Genomic DNA, 20,200 nt, shown 5'->3' on the forward strand with positions numbered 1-20,200 from the left:
TGAATTAAGTGAGAGAGGAGCAAGTGCAATTTAGAGAGAATGCCCATGGCAACCCTCCCCAGGAAAGCCAGGTCAAGAGTATAGAACTTGGAAGTTCTTACACAGGAAGAGACTGAAGGTACACTGATTAAGTTCCATTCCTTTGAGCAATGTGTGAAAACGTTAGGAAAGACATTGTTACTTTCTGGAAGCAGCAATTGAACTTAAGTTAATAGATGTTTCCTACAAAAGATACAGCCAATAATATGAAATCAAGAACTTTATTTTTTTCCCCACATACATAAAAGAGTGAGTGAACACACAAGACAAAGTCAGAAAATAAACATATTTACAAGACAATTAAGATATCAATTTTTTCCCATCTTCAAGATCAAGTCATCACAGATTTTCGTTAATTCATCAATTTCTTTAGTCTGGAAGAAAGAAAAAAAAGTGAGTTTTAGGTATGTCCAAACTAGGTTACAACCTTGTACTGAGCTGAGTTGCAATAAATCCTGTTTGCCAGTATATGCAATAGAAAGCCCATTTACATGATAGGGGCTCATGCAAATTTAATGTAAAGGACAGTCTACTATGCCAAAGGTCACATGGCATCCTTAGGAGCCTCAGGAAATGAGCCAGAATCCACTACACTGTTTCTGCTGCTTCCACAGACATGCTCATAATATGTGGAGACCAACTGATCCAGGGAAACAAGACTCTCAGGACTCAGCCTTTGCTAGGTAAACCAAAATTCAAGACATGGACAGTTTAGATTTTAGTCTTCACAAGACAGACTGTTTAAAATGATAGCTTGATACTTTTACTGACATGTGGCAATTTCCAGTTGGTAGGATTGCTTATGGAACAGTTAAACCATTTTCATAAAAACTCTGGAAGGGTTACTGTATTTATAAGACCAAACCTAGTTCTATGTTAAATGGCTTGTTTCATCTCCCCTGGTACAAGCCTACTGTTTCCTCTGCTATGCAAATTTCAGCCATAAACCTGAAGACTCACAAATATGGATTTTTTCCACAATAAGAATCTGTCAGAACTATCAATTTTTGAGTCTTCAATACTGGCAGCAACAAAAATAATGCAGTAAAACTAACAGCACGCATTTCCAGCAGTGACTTCTAACCTTCAAAAAGCTTATTCCTTTGAAGGGTTCCAACAAAGGATATGCCTTTACAAAACATTTTAAGACTTTATATTGTTTCATATTTCCTAGGTAAAGTACAAGGATTAGTACCCTAAACAATATTAAAAACTTGAGTCACATACAGTTAAATATATATTTGTGCTAACAGCTTACAAGTCATGTTCATGAACAAGCTGATCCAGACAGTTATCCAAAATTTACTCCCAGATTCTGCTCTGCATCCTGTGTATCTGTTAAGCACCACCACCTTCAGTGCTTCTGGTAACCTTGTGACACAGGAGCCCAGGCTGGTTTGGAAACAAATCTCATGCTCCAAAAAAACAAAAAGAAAATCTAAACATACAAACAAGTCCTGACATGACAGTTGTGTCTTAGGTCTCAATGCCAGTTTGCCAAACCTGCCAGGACAGCAGCCATCACAACCAGCACAGTTAGCAAGGCTCCTTCTAGCCCTGATATAAGGGAGCTCTTGCCCTAGTCTAAGGCAATGGCTTGAAGAGACTCGCCCACCCACTGTGACTGACCTTTTGTTCAAGGCTCCTCTCTAGAGACTGGGTCCTCATCTGCTCCTTGCGCAGAGTGGCTTGGAGTGCTGCAGTCTCTGCGTCGGCTTTGCTGCGAACCTGAGCAATGGTCTCATTGGTCCTGAAACAGGTGCAAGGTGGTGTTTGCATCCCCTCAGACAGCACAGCAAAACTCACAGAATCACACTAGGTGCCTGTACTTTGGGTTAAACCACCAAATGAAATACGTTTAAGCCAAGTTTTGGCACTATTGGACCACATTCTGCAGCAACTGTGAAAGCTATGTACGCCACTCCTGGTACTTGGCTTCTGGACATAGTACTTACTGCTCCAGCTTTTCTTCAGCATGTGCTTTGAGTGCCTGATATCTCTGCTCCTCTTTTTTAATTCTAGCCCAGAAATCTTCTGCACATTTCTTCAGAACTTCTTCATTCTGTCCCAAAATCCAGAGAAGTTCAGTTAGCTGTTTAAGCTAGCAGACAGAAGAATCTCCCCACTTTGACTAAACCTCAGTGGCAGTATTTGCTCACTGAGTAACAGGAACAACTATGAAATCCCACAGGCCTATATGGACTAAACTGCCTTCTTTCAACTATCTTAACTTGGCAAACATTTATTCACCCTATTTCCCCACAATGCATTATTTAGTAGCAAACTCTAGTAAAGAAGGTCACTAAATCAGCCACTAATTGGTATTGTTTGATTTGCTCTTTAAGTCAAGCTTTGCATTAAATTGCAACTGTCACAAGAATAGCTAGAAATACAACTTCTCCAAAGAACCCATGGAAAGATTCAAGCTTTGAACCCTGATGTAAACAAATCCATCACTAACATCAAAAAAATTAGCTTGGTAGTCACACTATGAACAAGTTTTATTACCTGTTACAGGAAGCTGGAACTGTTTGAAACAATTGCTAAGACTCTAATTGTCGGGCTGGAATTTAGTAACTGTGTTTCCAAGCAATGTTTATCTCTGCTCTAAGGAAAGGAATTCTGAACTTAGGGTGGAGATGGAAGAGACAAGATGGAGGAAGCCTGACAGGTCAGCAAAGAAGAAACTGAAGTTGTAACAGACACTATGCCTGTTTCTATAACCTAGACTACCACGAAGCCTCTAACAGGCAAGCTTCTGAGTTTCAATAAATGGGGATATTAAAGGATAACTGAATGAGAAAATCTGAAGGCACTTTTTTTAAAGCACCAACTGAATCAATTTTAATGCATTTCATGGAATAAGAACCCACAGCTTATATTCCCCATTAGCTTCCTTCCTCTGAAGAAGCTGAAGAACAAAGGCTTGACTTAAGCTTTAGAGAAAACCCACAAGCATCTTAGTAGGGAGCACCTAATAATCTATTATTCTGACTTGTAATTGCACATCCTCTTCAGCATCCACTCAATATGATGTAGGGGAAACGCAGCAGTTGCCACACAAGTGTCTCTATGATGAGCAAAACAGATGTGGTGCAGCAAGAAATAGCTCACTTCTGTTTGAAGAAACTTTGCCTTCTAAGGTATTATTTTACTTTATGCCAGTCATTAAACACAAATTAGTAGTTCTTTATAGTTTTTAAACAAACAATTTAACACCTCTTTATACAGATAGTCCCTGTACTACCTAATTAATGGCTGCTCTAGAAATTCCACCATTTCCTCTCTACTAAATCCCATTTATTTTGGAAGGATATTATTCACATTAAGTCATCTTACTTTGTGGTAACCCACTAATGCATCTTTCTGTTTTTCAAATCGTTTGAAGAGATCAGAGAAGGCCTTCTCCATAGAGTTCAGATCTGAAAGAGCTTGCTGCTTCTCTTCCATCAGCTTCTGTATGTCTTTCCTTAAGCTTTCCTTCTGCTTGTCAGCATCCGCTAGACAAAGTGGAGTTAACCCATGACAGTTATTGCTTTAGCATAAAACCAGTTCCATAGTAGAGACAGATAACCCCACACTTTCAATTCTTCCCCTTAAACAGGTTTGATAACAGCCTCTCACCTGTAAAGACAACATGTCTGTGCTCTTAAGTCTTTGTATCTTTGTTATATATTACCTCACACCAAACTTAAGGCCATTAAACACCATGGCAATGTGCTTGCCAAAAGCATTTTTCCTCCTGCACTGTAGTTAAAATACTCCACTTGAGTTTACTGTAACAGGAGCCTTGAATGTTATGAGAGAAGCAAGGAATCCAAAAATGTTTTTCATTAAACACACACAACAGCTGGAAGATCTGGAGGAGACTGGGATAACAAGTCAGACTAGCACAGTAGACTTTCAGAAGAAGTTTGGGTTACCACACCCAAGCTTTAAGCTATGTTTCCCATGGCCTCAGAAGAGCTGGCACAGATGTGCCTAATTCAGCTTTGAGCTAAGAAAGTAGCTATGCAACAAGAGCTTCAGTGGATGTATTTCCTAGTTTTGAAGCCACAAACTTGACTAAAGCAAAAGGCCAGGTCTGTCCAGCAAGAACTTCTAGTGATACCTTGCCACTTAAATGATGCCAGACAAACAATTAAATATAAAGCTGACAACTGGATCTGTCAGTTTTAATAAGCCAACAACTCACACTCCAATGGAGAATAAGAAAAAGTTGTGTTCATGCCTGATTCAAAAAGTCAGTTACCTATCAAGTGATATCAAGTATATATATAAATATGCATAAAATTGTTACTCTACTTTATCTTAAATCTTACACTTATCCTGGAAGTACCTGAAATATTAATGTCAGAGGTGAAAGAGTACTAACTTATCATTTGGTAACTCTGTGCTAAGCATGCTCCAGCCACCCCCACAAGGCACTCAAAGTGTAAATATGGAACTTACCCAAAAAGTCTAGTAATGTCTGCTCAAATTCATCAAATATTTTTCTAAAAACCATGAAAAAGAAAAGTTCAACACAAGTTAGAAAAAGCATCTGAAATAACTAAGTAGATATGAAAGCCAGGATGTATTCATACCCCATTCCCCTGTAGTCCATATGAAGCTTTTCATACTTCTCATTCAACTTCTGAATCTCCAGCTCTTTCTCTCGAACCTTGGAGAATGAAAAGGTAAGCCTTTACTTTTTGCATAAAAAGAGATTAAAGATTTGATACTAAAAACAGTCTGAAGGGCAGCTTGGGTATACTTTTACCTTAATACAGAGAGAGAAATAAATTCTAATTGCTTAACAGAATCAAAATGGTTTAATTACAAAGTTGACTCAAATTTAGAGTAATACATAGATTTTGCATATATGATTCTCAGCACATTGCCAGTATCTCTTCAAGTGGCAAGATCAGAGCCAACTCAGCCAACCTGTTGGCTGCTCTCACTGTGTCTGTGTAGGTAACTGTAACTTCTGAGAGAACACAGTGGGCCAAGCAATATGCTCTCAAGTGAGACACTTTTCCCTCTTATTCACAGGGCAGACAAAAAAAAAAAAAAAAAAAAAAAGACAACCAACCTGCTAATATTAACACATGAGAGAACAAATACCAGAAGCCTGTTCAAGATCAAATTGCTGTTTGCAGTAACTTATATCCAACACTAAATTAAGGAACATGGAAGGGGGAGGATTAATTTGAGAATAATGATACCTATTTCACATCATCTAAATTAAAGCAGAGCTCTCAGTAACAGAATTAAGCAGCACAAATACTCTTTGCTAAACACTTTGTGCAAACCCCATAACAAAGACCTCAGGACAAAGTTATGTTTAAGAACTGTAACACCTGACTGCACTGTGTGAGGCCTTCAAAGAGGCTCAAAATACATAAAATAACCTGGAATTAAAAAAAAATGAAAACATGATTACTCTATTTTTCCACAAAACTACTTAGTAAACTGTAGTACAATATTTTTTCAATATTTCTTTTAGAGCAATCTAATTTTGAATATATTGCAATATTTCAGATGACTAGTGAAAAGAGAATGTACAAACTACTAAGAGAAGTAGTGATAGCTAAGCTAGAAAAAATATTACAAAAGCAAAAGTATGATCATGGAAACAAGTTAGAAACTTGCACTCGAAAGCTCAAAAAAACAGGTTCAGTAGACCCCAAAAAAACAAGCTTTCCTAAGTGCTGTATTTGCTCAGGAGGAAAACAGGTTTTCACTTTCCTCCTACTCCTGAGTTGTTTCACAGACAAAAAAAAAAATTAAAATTTAGTCTGTCTTCCTTTCAGGTTGATATTGTAACTCCAGGCCTTTTTATTTGTGATACAGCTAGAGTCATCCAGACACACAACAATGCTTGCAGGTTTAAAGCAGTTCTTTACAAAAGAGCAGCACTTTTAAGATATTAAAAGCTTTAACCCCTGCTATTATATAGATTCTTAGTTTTAGATTAATGCAGTAAAAGCTGTTCCCTGTTAAAGCTACATTTGTTTTCCTGTCCTAAACAATATGCTAGGTGAAAGTCACCTCCTACATGACAAAGTAAAAGTTATTCCTAGAAAAGCCACAGTCTCTGTACTCTAAAACAAAATAATAACCTAACATTATTTGCTGCTTAAGTTATCTTAGTTTGGTGTCCCTAGCACCACTGCCTGCAGTAGAGCAGTCTGGAATTTTGAAAGCTCCATTTTTGTTGAAGTGAAACAATTAGCTTTAAGGACATTTATCCTTAAATATTCCTCTTACATTATTTAGTCTTTGTAATGTTACATAACTCAGAAGTCACAATGAATCAAGCACTCCAGTTTTTGAAATGAGTGGATACATAAGACTTCTTGCATCAGTCAGAAGATGGGCTTTTAAAGGCAACTTCTGCAATTACAGAACAGGCTTAAAATCTTACCACCTACTTTTTCCCCTCCTTCACTAATGTCCTTCTCTGGAGTGAGCACTAGATCTCATCTTCACTTTATTAGCTAGACACACTGTCATACACTCACATCCCACAGGAAAAGAATTGATTCTAGCACTGAACTGGCACAACAGTTTCATCTTGTTTTAGGGAAACTACACAAGTCACTCTCTTCCATTGGCATGAAAATGTATTTCCTGCCTGTTGAATAAATCACTGATATTAAGCCAAATGATCCCATCTGATAACATGGGCCTTTTAATAGTGACCAGATCTAAGACATTACATGACTAATCATCAAGTTTATCCTATTCCCTTAAGTGCTAGCTCTAAAGAATTCTATACCTACAGCACCCATCAAGTCCATAGCAAGCTTTTCATAATGAGATACTTATGTCAAGTCTGATGAAAAAACACCTGCAAAGTACAGATTTATCCCAGATAATCCAAACAAAAAGACCTTTCAAGGCTATGCCAAGTTCCACTTTGGAAGAGGTTGCACCATACCTCTCTCTTCACTGCTTCAACAGCTGCATCCATGTCTTTTTGGCTATATTTTAGCACATCTATAATAGCATCCACTGCAGTGTTTGTAGAAGTGTCAAAAGAGACTGGAGGAACATTACTACTCAGGGAGTCTGGAATCAGGGGACCAGTGTCCTGTGAAGAAAAATATCAAGTTTCAACAGATTCCTATTGTCATACCATTGATTTGGTGTATACACATTATTCAGTTCCAAGTCAAGTACCTCAAATACAAAAGATACCTCCAGAACTTTGTTAGCATAAAACTTACTTTGAAGTCAACCATACAGCTCTTAGAAATACCTACAAGGTAGAACCAGAACTGCTGTCCACCAATTACAGTTGCAAGAAACAAAGCAGATGACACCATACTGTTCTTCACAAGTGAAAAAGACTAATTTCAGGATGAGCTGCTGTAGGCAGATCTGTTCAAACTATACACCACAGCTGCAAGAGCATCCAGTTTAACCTAAGTGTTTTTCATCCATCACTGCAGTTACAATACAAAGCTTGTCTTTTGTAGCTTGACTTGCATAAAAAAAACAAAGATTGCTTGACTAGAGCATTCTTAAAAACAGTTCAAATTCCCTTACACCATGTGTAATGGCATCAGTTTCCACAAATACTTTTAATACTTAAGAAAACGTTCATCACAAGGTTGAATTTTGACATAAATTTATGAGTATCCAACCTGGTTTAAAACAACTGTTTAAATAAACATTCATCATATTCTGCAATCCCAAAAATATCTGCCTAAGTCTTAAATGCAGAACCTAGGCTATCCCCTTCCCAAACTATCAACATGAAACCTGATAGCATTCCAGGCACCCTTACAGAGGTTGTAAATGTCCCCAGAAGATCTAGTCCTTTTGGTTTTTCTTCACTCTGAAGACTCACTAGAGGCTTTCCAGTTTCCTCAAGCAAGCTACTTAAATCAGCAACAGGACTAAAAATGAACAAACATAACACCATTAAACTCAAGTGCTGTTTTTCTTTGCAAAGCTCTTGTACCAGCAATAGTCTGCCCAGCAGGGCCAGGGCAGAGATTGTCCCCCTGTATCCAGCACTGAAGCCACACCTTGAATCCTGTGTTCCATTTCAGGCATCTCACTACAAGGACATTAAGGGGTTTTAGTGTGTCCAGAGAAGGGCAAGAAGCTGGGGAAGGGTCTGGAGCACCAGTCTGACAAAGGACAACTGAGAGGCTCAGCCTGGAAAAAAGGAGGCTCAGGGACCTTCTCACTCTGCAACTTCCTGAGGGGAGTCTGTAGTGACATGGGGGTTGGTCTCCCAAGGAACAGGTCTAGATCAAACAGCCTCAAATTGCACCAGAGAGGTTTAGATTGGATGTTAGGGGAAATTTCTTCAATGAAAGGGTGGTCAAGCATTTGAACAGGGAAGCCACCACACCTGGAGTGTGTGGATGTGGCACTTGGGGACATGGTTACTGGGTAACTGTTGGACTTGACCATCTGAAAGGTCTTTTCCAAGCTAAACTTTGATTTTATGTACTAAGTCAATACCTACCCAGGCTGAGACAGAGCTGCCATGATACTCTCACTTGATTCAATAGTACCACAAATTGGTTTTCTTGGACTGTCTCTCAGCAAAGGGTCAAACTTCAAATACAGTGACTGCTTTCTCAAGGCTGATTCTTTGAACTGAAGGGAAAGAGGCATAAACTGGCAGATTTGCTGCTTCAGAGCACAATACACATCCCACCCACACACAAATAATCCTCTGAAGAGTGGGTGAGCCTATTCTTCAGTGGCCAGAGAAAAATTACATAAGAGAACTCTGTGCCCACATGCTTATGTCCTTATGTAACATCAAGAGAACTCAATCTGCTCACAAAATCAAAATGGAAAACATTAATGAACTATGTCAAACCAGAAGACACTGAGAAGGATAGTATTATAAGCAAAAAAAGCAGTGTATGCCATTTTCTTTGGTCATAAAATAATAAGGACAAACACAGCATGACCAAAACAATTTCAATACAGTGCATTCACTGTTCAGAGATACTCTTATTCTGGACCCAAGCAGGAGAAAGGAAATCTAAGCTGAAATGACTAAAACATGACAAGCCCCACTTAGAAACAGATTTCCTGAAACTGGTCATAAAAGCAAAAGAGCTTAGAAAAAATGTTTTTGAAACAATGATCCTGCACTTTTAAAGCACCATGTTAGAGCAGTTTTGGCCAGAAGTGAAACATCATTCACCTCAGTTTCACTGCTATTAAAGAAAAATAGCACCTCTGCACACTGACAGCCAGAGACCTTTGATTTTCAGTTGAGTTGCTCATAATTACATTTCCTACCATCACCTCCCACCCAGCCTCATCATCACATTCCTTTGGAATGGATGACAATTTCTGTGGTCAATTCAAAGTGAAGATAATTCATGAAAACATTTAAGGCTTGACACTTAATCTTTGCTTTCCTCTCCACACTGCTAAGAAGGAATACAAAATATTTAATGTCCTACTTACTGATGAAGATCCAAACTGCTCCAGATAGTCTACGCCCATTCCAAAAACTGGAAAAAGAGGAAACAATACAATGAGGATGCAATACTACCAAATTGTCCTATCACAGACAGGAGCAAACACATGTGTATAAAGCAAGTAAATCTCTGCTCTCATCCTCATGACTTCTAGCTCATTTGTTCAAAATACTGTCTTTCTATCCAGACCTGAAAAAAGCAAAGATTTCTAAGCTACACAAACTTATAACTTCCATGTGGTCCCAAATACTTGTAAGAATACATAGGATTTAACAGACAGTTGAAGGACTTTTGTTCTATGGTTAAAGTGACAAGCACACTCAGATGTTCTGTTACACACAGTGGCCCATGAAAGAGCAGATTGACAATCTGACCATTAAAATTAGCATACAGCTCAGATTTGAAGAATGAAGTTATAACCATTTTCCAATACAGTGATTTCACTCCAGTATGAAGATAAGTGACAGACTGTGCTGCAGTCAAACCATTTGCTCATCCTGCCACACAACGTGATTAAGTTCACAGCTATGTGGGGAGCTCTCAAAACAAGCATTGTTGTGTGAATAATCTTCCTTGTCAGGAAGATCATTCACACTGCAATATGAAATCAGTAGTGCTAAGGCCTGCAGTACCTACAAGACTCACAAACACAGAGCTGTACAGCTCTCAGGTTCTCAATTTACAAAGTCTTTAGCACCAGGAATTATTTTAAGGGAGCAATCTTTCAGCACAGAAACTGCCACTGAAACTCTAAAAAGATTGTTTCTGTACCAGCCTAAACCCCATCCTCAGGTGGCTGAATTCTAATAGCCAGCTTTTTGAACTTAGCTTAAGCCAGAGGAAGTTAGGAACAGGCTTAGATACATTTCCCAGCACTGCTAATCATTGTGGGTTCTGGAGTCCTTTCAGAAGGGCAGAATGCAAGAAAAAAAACAAAACTAGAATCCATAATATAACTTAAGTAGAAAAATATATATACACACACTATTGAAACAATACATTTTCAGTCTGTTTAAAAGAAATGCCTTTACCTTCTGATGATGGTCTGAAAAGCTCTTCAGGTTCAGCATTAGCTGTCTCATCCGCTGCTACTTCAATTTTGGGGGAACTAGGTTTAATTTCTTCTGTAGATATTGAATTTTTTCCACTGTCAGTGGAAACTAAATTATCTTGAGAGGGGACAACATTAGCTGGAGATATTTTAGGTGGGCTCATTTGCTTCTCCTGATGAGAAAAACCAATATTATTTTAAATTGTAATATTTTTTTTTTAAATGCAATGAAAATAATTTTAATGAACAAACTGGTTTGTCATTAACTGGACAGCCAATATAATAAAATAAGAATTCACAGGTATAAAAATTAAAATATCAACACTGAGCACAGCTCAGGAAGCACTCTTTTAGAGTTCACACCCTTATGTTTGTCCTTATATGCAATTGCTGATCAAAATAGATACTAAATACCAGGGTACCAATTTGGCTATTTCTGATGTTGCCTTCAAAACACAGGTCTGCACAGTTGGCATTCCTTCTAGGGCTGCTGAAGGTGCATAAACTCACTAATTCTTAGACAAAATATCAAAAATAGGTTTCACAAGATTAAGTCAATTAAGTCAGAGGACTGTTTGATGGAACAACTTGGTAAGAACTAGCTATCTTTCCTATACCTTACCACATCTCTTTTTCCTGGAAGATCAGCTTCTGCTTGAAATCCTGGCTTCTCTTCTTGAGCTTTCGGCACGTCTTCCACCACACTCTGTTCAACAATTCCTCTAAAAAAAACAAACAAATACAATAAAAAAATGAAAATAAAAAAACAGTATTTACATCACACAGTTCAAATTCTGTATTATCAGATGAAACGAACAAAGGTAGCTTCTTTGAGAGATTCTACAGCCATAGCATAAGAAGCTTCACAGAGGGTAGAGATATAAATTTACTGTCTCGCCTGGTGACAATTTATGTGACAGAAAGCTCCCCCTGCATCAGAAGTAGTGTTTCCTGGGAAGCAGAAAGTCACAGCATCATCACTTCTTTCTATTCACTTAACAGTGCTCTCTTATTTCCATTTGTTAGGCTCATTGCTTTTTTTAAGATAGGCTCTTTAATTAAGAGCAGAATTGCAAGCAGCTTGCTCCTCTTTCCAAGGCAATGCTGTGATTATTGGTGTGAATTTCATTAGAGAAGTCCTGTACTCCACTTGTGCTGTCAGCAGTAAGTAAACTCTTCACCTTGGTATCAAAGTAATTGATCATATTACACAGGGAGCAAGAGTGCAAACATTTTTGTCAAATGAACAATTTGTGCCAGGCTCGTTCTGGCAAGCACCTGACTGTCTACAGAAACATTAGTAACTAGACTTTCTAGGAAAGGTAACAACATATTCCATTCCCAAATAAAAAGTCTGCATGCTGCCAAAAAAAAAAAAAAAAAAACCAAAACGCAGCTTCAGATGCAGGTCTTTTTATTGGGGATGGCATTTAGATACCAAGAACATGCAGGGAAGAAACAGCACCTCAGAGTTCAGCAGAGAACAAAATGGCCTGATCCCTTCCCATGCTGCACTATGTGCAACACTGCTGCCTACTTCTGTTTTATTTAGAGACAGTAGCAGTCACCTGATCCTCCCCACTTTCATCTTGGAGGGGTGGGGAAAGCACCATTTGAACAATGCTCTTCCCATCTAAGCCTGTATTCTCCCAGACTTAAGAACACCTTTGCCTAAAGCTAGTCATCTCAGGAGTCTCCCCAGTTAAGATCTTTGCTGTTACAACATTGGGTTATAGATTACAGGAGACTCTGCCAGTCTCTTGGGAAGGATGCAATCTAAGAAGTAGGAATGGACTACTTTGAGATACCATCTAACCTTCCTCACATGAATTCAAGGTGCTTCTGCATTCAGCTACAGATTCACTTACAGATTTTTGGATTCTTCTCTCTTAAGTGTTTCACAGGTACTTGGCCTGTTATCCTGCTCCACTGGAAGAGGTTCCCTTCTTGGTGAGGTACTCTCCTGCTCTGGCAGGTGAACTTTCTGGTGGCTGGGTTTAGAACGCTTGGGTGAGGTGGAAATTTTAGCACCTCCTCCAAATGGATTAAAGTTCGGATCATCAAGTTGGTCCCAGTCAATCTTATAAGATGCTTTAGGAAGAGGGATTTCATCTTCCACATTACTTTTATTTTGCACTTCAGCATTCTCTTGTTTTGTTTTGGTAATAGGAATTTTTCTGGAAGGTGGCTTAATTCCAGGTCTTATACCTAGTTTCTTAGGAGGTGGTTTTCTAGCAGTGGTATTATCAAAGTCAAATTCCAGTTTTATGGGTTCAGCCTTGGTGACATCAGGCTTTTCTGCAAGTTTCCCTTTGGAGACACCTAGCTCTTCAGGCTTTGACTCTTGTGCAGAGACTTTTTCTGCTACTGAAACATTCTGAAGCTTTGATTCCTCAGTTTTAAAAGAGTTACTTACATCAGATTTACTGGGACCTAAGCTGCCAGGTGACTGTACAGGAGGTGTAGGTGCCTCTGCTAATACCACTGAATTACCAGTTTGGCTTGCATCTGTGGAAGCAGACTTCACACCCTGCTCAGAGTCACCAGTTGCTTGCTTAGGCAACAGCTTGGGTTTGTTAGACTCAGGCTTGCTCAGTGCAGATTCTTTTTCAGAGATGAGAGCCTTGTCTTCACTTAAACACTCTGTACTTGCTGTAGTTGAAGCAAAAGGAACTGCATTATCCCACAGAAGAGAATCATTGCTTTTTTCAGTGGTTTTCTCAGGGCTGCTGGATACTTTTAGAGGAGACTTTTGCAGATTTTCAGGAGAATGAGGCAACTGTACAGAACTTTGAAAAGGATTGATGTCATTTAAGTTATCAAAATCAAGATTGTAGGAACCTCGACTCTTCACTGGCATCTCATCGTCTGGGTAAGGAGCCACGCTGACCTTCTCTGGCATTTGTGTATTGCTTGTTTCAGTCTTTTGTTGACATGTGCTGCATTAAAAAATAAAAGAGAAAAAATATGATAATTACTTTGCAGGCATAGTTTGAAATTATCTTTGGAAAGATTTGCACAAATAGCTTTGCATAGTTAGAGTAATCGGATGTTTTGTTGTTTTTTGCAATAAGACAGCTGACAACAAAATATAACAGCAGGAATTCAGTTGTCATCTAAACAGTCAGTCAAGGCTTATGAGCTCTGGTACACATGAAGCATAGGAGATCAACCTTTGAAGTTAAGAGTTACCTGTTCTACACAGCCTTGCTGCCTTATTCCAGTCATCCCTGGAGACTGATCTACCCACCATAGCATTCTGACATTGCCATTTGAACACTGCCCCTTCGTTAGGCAGTGAAATACACATTGCTTGGGAGGAGTTACTGACAGCAGCACAAACACATGCACAGTTTGTGGTACCATCTTCATGCAGATTCATCTGAGTCATGACAGACTCAAGTCTGGGACCAAACCAAGTCATGATTCAGGTTCTCCCACACTAGTTGTTACTTTGTCTGGGCATCAAAAGTATGCACCAACATTTTATTTTTGAGGGCCTACATACGAAAACAGAACCTGCACTTCAGGCACTCTAAATTCTGTACAACAGCAGATCTGAGAAGAGTGACATACAAGAAAACACTTCTCCAGTAAGAGAAAGGTAAGATTTTCTAGTCAAAGACACAGTTAAAGAGTTTGTGTACTCACTATTGCTGAGTATTCTACAAGTTATTGCTCTCCTCTTTATTTCCCCAAACTCTACACAACTTCTGAAAGTTTAGCCTCAGACTACAGAGAGTTAAGCCATTACTTCCTGAAAGAGTATTTCCTCCCATTGTTTTGTCCCTCCATAAAGTTATTATTTCTATGTGCCCTCCTTATCTGCTGCAGAACAGAACATGATTAAAAGCCACTCACTAAAAACACCTCTTTGATAAACTGGAAAGCAGAGGCAGGAGATAAGCACTGAAAAGTTCTCCTCACCCGGTTTGAGCACCTCTTTCCGCAATAGCTCAGCCCCAGGCTGCGACTACTCGGGCCCCTCCCACTCTCCTCCAGTGTTTAACCTAATAAATGCCAGTCAGGAGCGAGACACCTGCTTGGAACCTCAACCACTCGTGAGGAGTCAAAAGTGATCCTGTTCAGCAACAGGGAGACCTTTCACTCAGCTGCTACAAACAAATCCTCACATTTCACATTTTAAAACTAGAGAGGACATGTTCAGCACAAGCAGTGCATTTATACAATCATGCCCTAAAACAATTCAGTGCTGATTGTTTAGACTCACTCGAACTTTTTAAGTACTAAATCTTTGTTTATTTCTGCAAGCAATGAGTTTGGGGCATAAATACCATTATATTATTAAACCGTGATTGTTAGTTCAGAAATAGTTTTCAGAACTATACTCTACATGGAAATAAACAGTTGAAGCAAAGTTATACACTTAAAGAACATTTAAGTGTTGCTACCTTTTTCCCTTTCTTCCCCTCCAACAACAAAAACAGGGATCAAATGAAAGTATTGGGTAGTTGAAAACAAACAAAAGTGTGTATTTGCTTGCAGAAGGCAAAACTAAGACCTGAGACTTCTTGCTGGTGGGAATTACAGGTGTTAGATGTTTATACTAGTTTGAAAGGGGGCTAAAATTTTGCATTTAATACTGTCACAACACCTCCAAACTGAAACATTGCAGATTTTATACTCTTCTCCAAACAGTTACGATGAGCCACTTTGAGACTCAAGCTGCTAGACTATAAAGGCACATAAACATGTTTACACTTGAGACTGAGGTTATATTCACTTTGTGTTGCTAGATTAAAGAAAATCTTAATGCTCCCTAACTCAAGGTGTCAACTCAAGCTATCCCTTCACATTTAGCTCATTAGATTTTTACTCCTGAAGATACAACAGTACTTAACATACAAGATAAGATATTTTAAGGCTTAGCTTCAGAATAGTTGTATTCTCACACAAAAACTTTACACCTTACATTAAGTAGAGAATACAAAACTGTTTCTTACACAGTATCTCTTCTCAAGCTATTTATCCATACCATAAGTTACCTTAATGAAATCAGTTACAGAGAAGTTAGAAATGAAGTTCAATAATTAATATTACAATCAAGATATAATTTTCTTAAAAGTAATCAGTTATCTTTGAAAAAGCTCATGCATTGTTCAGTATTAATTTTGGTCCTCTTGCATAGTTTACATCTTGTTATAGAATAGAAAATTACATTTAACTATACAGGTTTAAAATAGGAAAAGTTAACTTGAGCATGTCCCACACGGCTAACACAGGAAGCAGTGGATTCACTACTCACTCAGCATCAGGGGGTGCAAATGAAACATTATCCACCACATCTTCACGGCAATCATCAAGCGCAAAAGCAGTCTGAAGTTTGTCTGTCATAGCAGGACTCAGGATTTTACGAGTGTGAGGATCTCTTTGAGGAGTTTGAAAGGTTACCTTTAAGAAAGGGGTGGGGGGAAAGAAAAAGGAAGAACATGAGCACAGTATTTTTCAAGAACTAAATAGTACATACATTCAGTAGTGGAGATCATAAAATAATACAAAACCAAAAGTTTACCTTCATTGCTTTGCCCACATTTTTTGGTGGCAAGTTTTCTTTCTGGGACAGGCGAAGGATAGAAGGTCTTCCTGTCGGTTCCGGCGGCGCGAAGAAAAAGTCACAGTCCTCTGCTGTTAAATCATCCTTCATGCTTCCTCCATTTTCTCCATTTTCTGCATTTAAAATCTGCAGACTCATTCTAGAACATCAACACACAGCAAGGCAGCATGAATGAGTGGGTGTGGTCAGCCAGATACACTTGGAGATAATGGAAGAAGTTGGCAGACTGGCACTAGCCAAGACTAACAGCTTCAAAGGGAAATTTGGAAGCATGGAAAGTCTTCACAGGGAAAGGTCGATCTCAGCAGTACCTAAAAGCAGCACTGCACAGCCCCTCTGCTTCTGGTAGGGGCTTGAGAAGCTAACTGTTGATATTATGCCTTTCACAGCTCACATTCTAGCCTTACTAACTAAGCTGCCTGTCCTTAAAAGGGAACTCTGTCACCTGCAGAGTTTCCTCCTTCCCAGCCCTTCAGCCAGTGACGTGGAGCCGTGTCTCTCATAGCAGGACATTCAGCTAAGCAACACAACTGCTTCTGCAAGGGGCAGACGAGACAGATGACAATCATCTCTCTGTTTACTCACATGGTCTCATGACTACACTGCATGCCAGCAAAGAGCAGAAACAAATTTGGTTCGTTAGGGTGTGTTTGGGATCAGAGCCTTGGATCAAATTAGCCTTTTCCTGCACTGTCTGAGGATATGCTGCTCTTCTAAAGCACACAGTACTTAGGAATCCTTGGCAGCATAGGCATTATTACTACACAAGTTTGAGAAAAATCATGATTAGAAAGGTATTTCTGAAATATTGCTCTTCCTCTGGACATGCACAAGCTTTAGTAAATTGTTACATTCTGATTTAATTGTACTAGTGTGTAGGACTAAAGCCTGTGCTGCAACAAAGATCAAGGATGAAAATAAATTAGAAACAGAGAAAAAGCACATTTAAAGTACACCAGGCAAGCCACCATGCTGCATGTATTTGAGCTCTGCCTACTTTTTATTCCCAGTGGAGCCTCTGCTGTCCTTAAAGGTTTAACAGTAACAGTGTTGGACGGCTGGTTTGGAAAAAGAGACAAAAGGTAAGGCAAGGAAGATCTAAGCATAACCACTGTCCATGAAGGATGACACCTGGGAAGTGCAGTTATTTATCTGAAAAACTGCTATCAAAGCAATTTATTTAATAAGAGCAGACATATTATCTTTTATCACCTGTGCAAGATAATCAGTATCAAGTAGGAGACATTGGCTTTCTGCCATGTGTAATCATTCTAAGTGATCTCAAATGCTTGATTTGACCAAACATGTAATCCTTAGCCTGTTTTCCATCATATATTCAGGATTAATCTAGAAAAATCAGCTGAGGAAGACTACATATGATTGCTTTCAGTGTCATAAAGCAGTAATAAGAACACTTGGACTGAAAGTTTTAAGCCATGTTTTCAATCTCATTGCCCCAATGTATTTAAATTTCTGTACATAACCCTCCTAACATTGCTCCACTCCTACACTAATTCTTATGGGAAAATCTGCTTCCTATCTCCACAGAACTCAGCTGCTTTGTCTGCAAGCCTGACAGCAGCATTTTTAATCAGCAATGGAATGCAAACAATAGCTGCAGAAGCAATGGTATGCAAAGCACGCCAGTATTAGCTATTTTTTCATTCCTTCTTTATTCATATTAATGCTTCAGTTCAGGTTATTTTTTGTATTCAGTATTTTTACATTAACCACTTGTATCACTTGAAGTGAACTTCATTGCTTTCCTTTATTCAAAAAAAAAAATTGAGACAACAGATGAAGTTAAACTTTACAAACAGGATTTTTTACTGTAATTACTTTAGAAACAAGCCTAGGACATGGTAAAGTTGCCAACACCTTGTAAAAGAAGCTCCATAAGCAGGGCAGGTTTAATTGAAGACTTTTTCAGCTTTGTCACCAAAGAAACTGACACCATATACATATACCACTTTATATATTAAATCTAAAAATCAAATGTCTTTCTAGGATTAAAATATTAAAAGTAATTCATATTTTTCTTTTAAAAATTTTGTTAAGATTTGTCAAGATTTTATCTAAATTATATTCTACAAGTTCATTAGCTAGTAGGTGTGATAAAGTGAAAGGGAGGCCTTATTCAATACCTTTGTTTAAAGTGGTTAGCATCCAAGGCACACAAATGCTATGAAAGGCATCAGGTTTTCCCACTGTAGCAAAACAAAGCTCAAGGCCAGGCTGGATGGGGCTTGGAGCAACCTCATCTATTGGAAGGTGTCCATGTCCCTGGGAGAGCCTCTCCCTGTGAGGGAGGTTGGAACTAGATGATATCCAAGGTCCCTTTCAACCCAGACTTTTCCATGGATCTATCAAGGTTCACAAAAATGGAAACGCTCCTTGTTTTAGAGGAATACTTACATGGGCACATTCAGGAACTTGCCATTCTACAGTTAAGAATCAACATAAATCCAATGACATGGCACCAGATAATTAATCCTCAGTTATCCATCATGTGTAAAGTGCTCCAGGTAACCTGTTGTTTAACAAATACTGGGACACACTCTCCAAAACACCACCGTAGTCTCAAATGCCTGAAAAACCACTGAACACGCAGGGCAGAGATGGGATTTTTCTACTTAATTATCCATCTATTCTTTCTGCTTAATTATCCTTCTATTTTTCTACTTCATTATCCTCCTGAACTCCAGCAGCAGAGAAGCAGAGCACTTGTTCATGGCAAAGCAAACTGGTACATGCTGTGAATATTTCCATACAAACTGACACGTAGCTGATTCATGCAGATATATATATATTTATTTTAGTGCATGTATCTCACTTCAGAAGAAATAAACACTTTCCTGAGAAGCAGCTCTCTCATAAACACCTTCTCCTAACTGCAGGGGAAGGCTTTTCAGGAGCCCCGCCACAGAACCGAGATGTGTTTTAAATAAAATTAAATTAAATTAAAAAAAAAAAAAAAAAAAAAAAAAAAAAAAACAACAACAACAACAACAAAAAAAAGCCACTTAAAAAACCCCTCCAAAAACCCAAGCCTTTCTCAGTCTCTCTTATTCCTGACTCACCCTGGAGTCCCCATCAACCCCACAGCATCCTTAAAACACACACTTGAGGTTCCCAAGATCCTCACCCCGACTTCAGTGGGGCAGAGCACCTGAGCTCCACCCTTGAGCCTGCCATTAGGCCCAAGTTTCTGCCTTCTCTTCATCCTTAAACTCACAGAAATAACTCCCAAATGTATTAATCTGGAGCTCGCAGAAGTGACCCTGACACCCCTAGACAAGGGGGTATCCCCAGCCCCACAGCACCCCAAGCACGAATTTCACAAAGGGCTCGTCGCTGAAACCCCAAGCACCACCCCGCCCCAAGCTTACTGAGGGGTCCTCAAGCTGCGCCACTCAGGGCCCCCGTCAAACTCAAACCATCTCAAGCTCAGAGGGGTCACCGAACCTCCCCCCAGACCCACAGAGCAACCCCAGCTCCCCTGTCCCGGCACTCGAGAGCCACAGAAAGGCCCCCAAAACCAAGCTGCCAAAGGGGCCCCTCAGCTCACCCCCACAGCACCCCAAGCGCTCCCCGAACCCTCCAGCCTCACAAGGAGGCCCTGACACAGCCCCTCCCAGCCGCACACTGCCTCAAGCTTACAGAGCCCGAGCCTGTCCCCTCCCCCGCACCGCTCACAGAGGGGTCACCGAGCCCGCCGCAGCCCCCAAACTCACAAAGGGACACCTAAACACTCCGCCCCAGCCCCATATGTCCTCACAAGGGGTCCCCGAGCCCCCCGTACCTGCCGGACGAGTCCTGAGGAAGCTCAGCTGAGGCGGCGCGCGCTGCACCCACCACCGGCCACGGCCCCTCCTCCGCCGCCACACGATTTCAAACCCAACGGAAGCCGCGGCCCGCCAATCAGAGAGCGGCGTTCGGGGCGCGCCCGCCAATCAGAGCAGCGCTCTGCTGGAGGGGCGGGGACAGCGCCAGCCGTGACTGTTGCGCGTTCCCCCGCCCGCCCTCCCCAGAGTGCGCCCCCGCGCGGGGCGGAGCGGGCAGTGCACAATGTCCCCGTGTCCCCAA

General features: G+C 39.9%; 1 protein-coding gene across 3 annotated transcripts; it reads right to left on the minus strand.

Annotated features, from left to right (window-relative positions):
- Window positions 1-246: 246 nt before the first annotated feature.
- Window positions 247-20,016, minus strand: TACC3 (transforming acidic coiled-coil containing protein 3). 3 transcript variants are annotated; one of them, XM_056490022.1, is made up of 16 exons: window positions 19,917-20,016; window positions 16,073-16,253; window positions 15,806-15,951; window positions 12,408-13,478; window positions 11,162-11,261; window positions 10,520-10,712; window positions 9,475-9,521; window positions 8,510-8,643; window positions 7,817-7,928; window positions 6,965-7,117; window positions 4,626-4,702; window positions 4,492-4,535; window positions 3,379-3,539; window positions 1,995-2,101; window positions 1,669-1,789; window positions 247-413 (listed from the first exon to the last, which is right to left on the minus strand). In XM_056490022.1, the coding sequence occupies exons 2-16, from the start codon at window positions 16,250-16,252 to the stop codon at window positions 348-350; spliced, it is 2,712 nt and encodes a 903-aa protein (XP_056345997.1). In that variant the 5' UTR covers window position 16,253; window positions 19,917-20,016; the 3' UTR covers window positions 247-347. The 3 variants fall into 3 exon arrangements, with proteins under 3 accessions (XP_056345997.1, XP_056345998.1, XP_056345999.1); XM_056490023.1 differs by lacking the exons at window positions 7,817-7,928; window positions 8,510-8,643 and having other exon boundaries at window positions 19,917-20,003; XM_056490024.1 differs by lacking the exons at window positions 15,806-15,951; window positions 16,073-16,253; window positions 19,917-20,016 and adding an exon at window positions 14,467-14,514.
- Between the last annotated feature and the right edge of the window lie 184 nt (window positions 20,017-20,200).

This window comes from Oenanthe melanoleuca, chromosome 4 (genome assembly GCF_029582105.1).
Source record: "Oenanthe melanoleuca isolate GR-GAL-2019-014 chromosome 4, OMel1.0, whole genome shotgun sequence".
Taxonomy (NCBI): Eukaryota; Metazoa; Chordata; class Aves; order Passeriformes; family Muscicapidae; genus Oenanthe; species Oenanthe melanoleuca.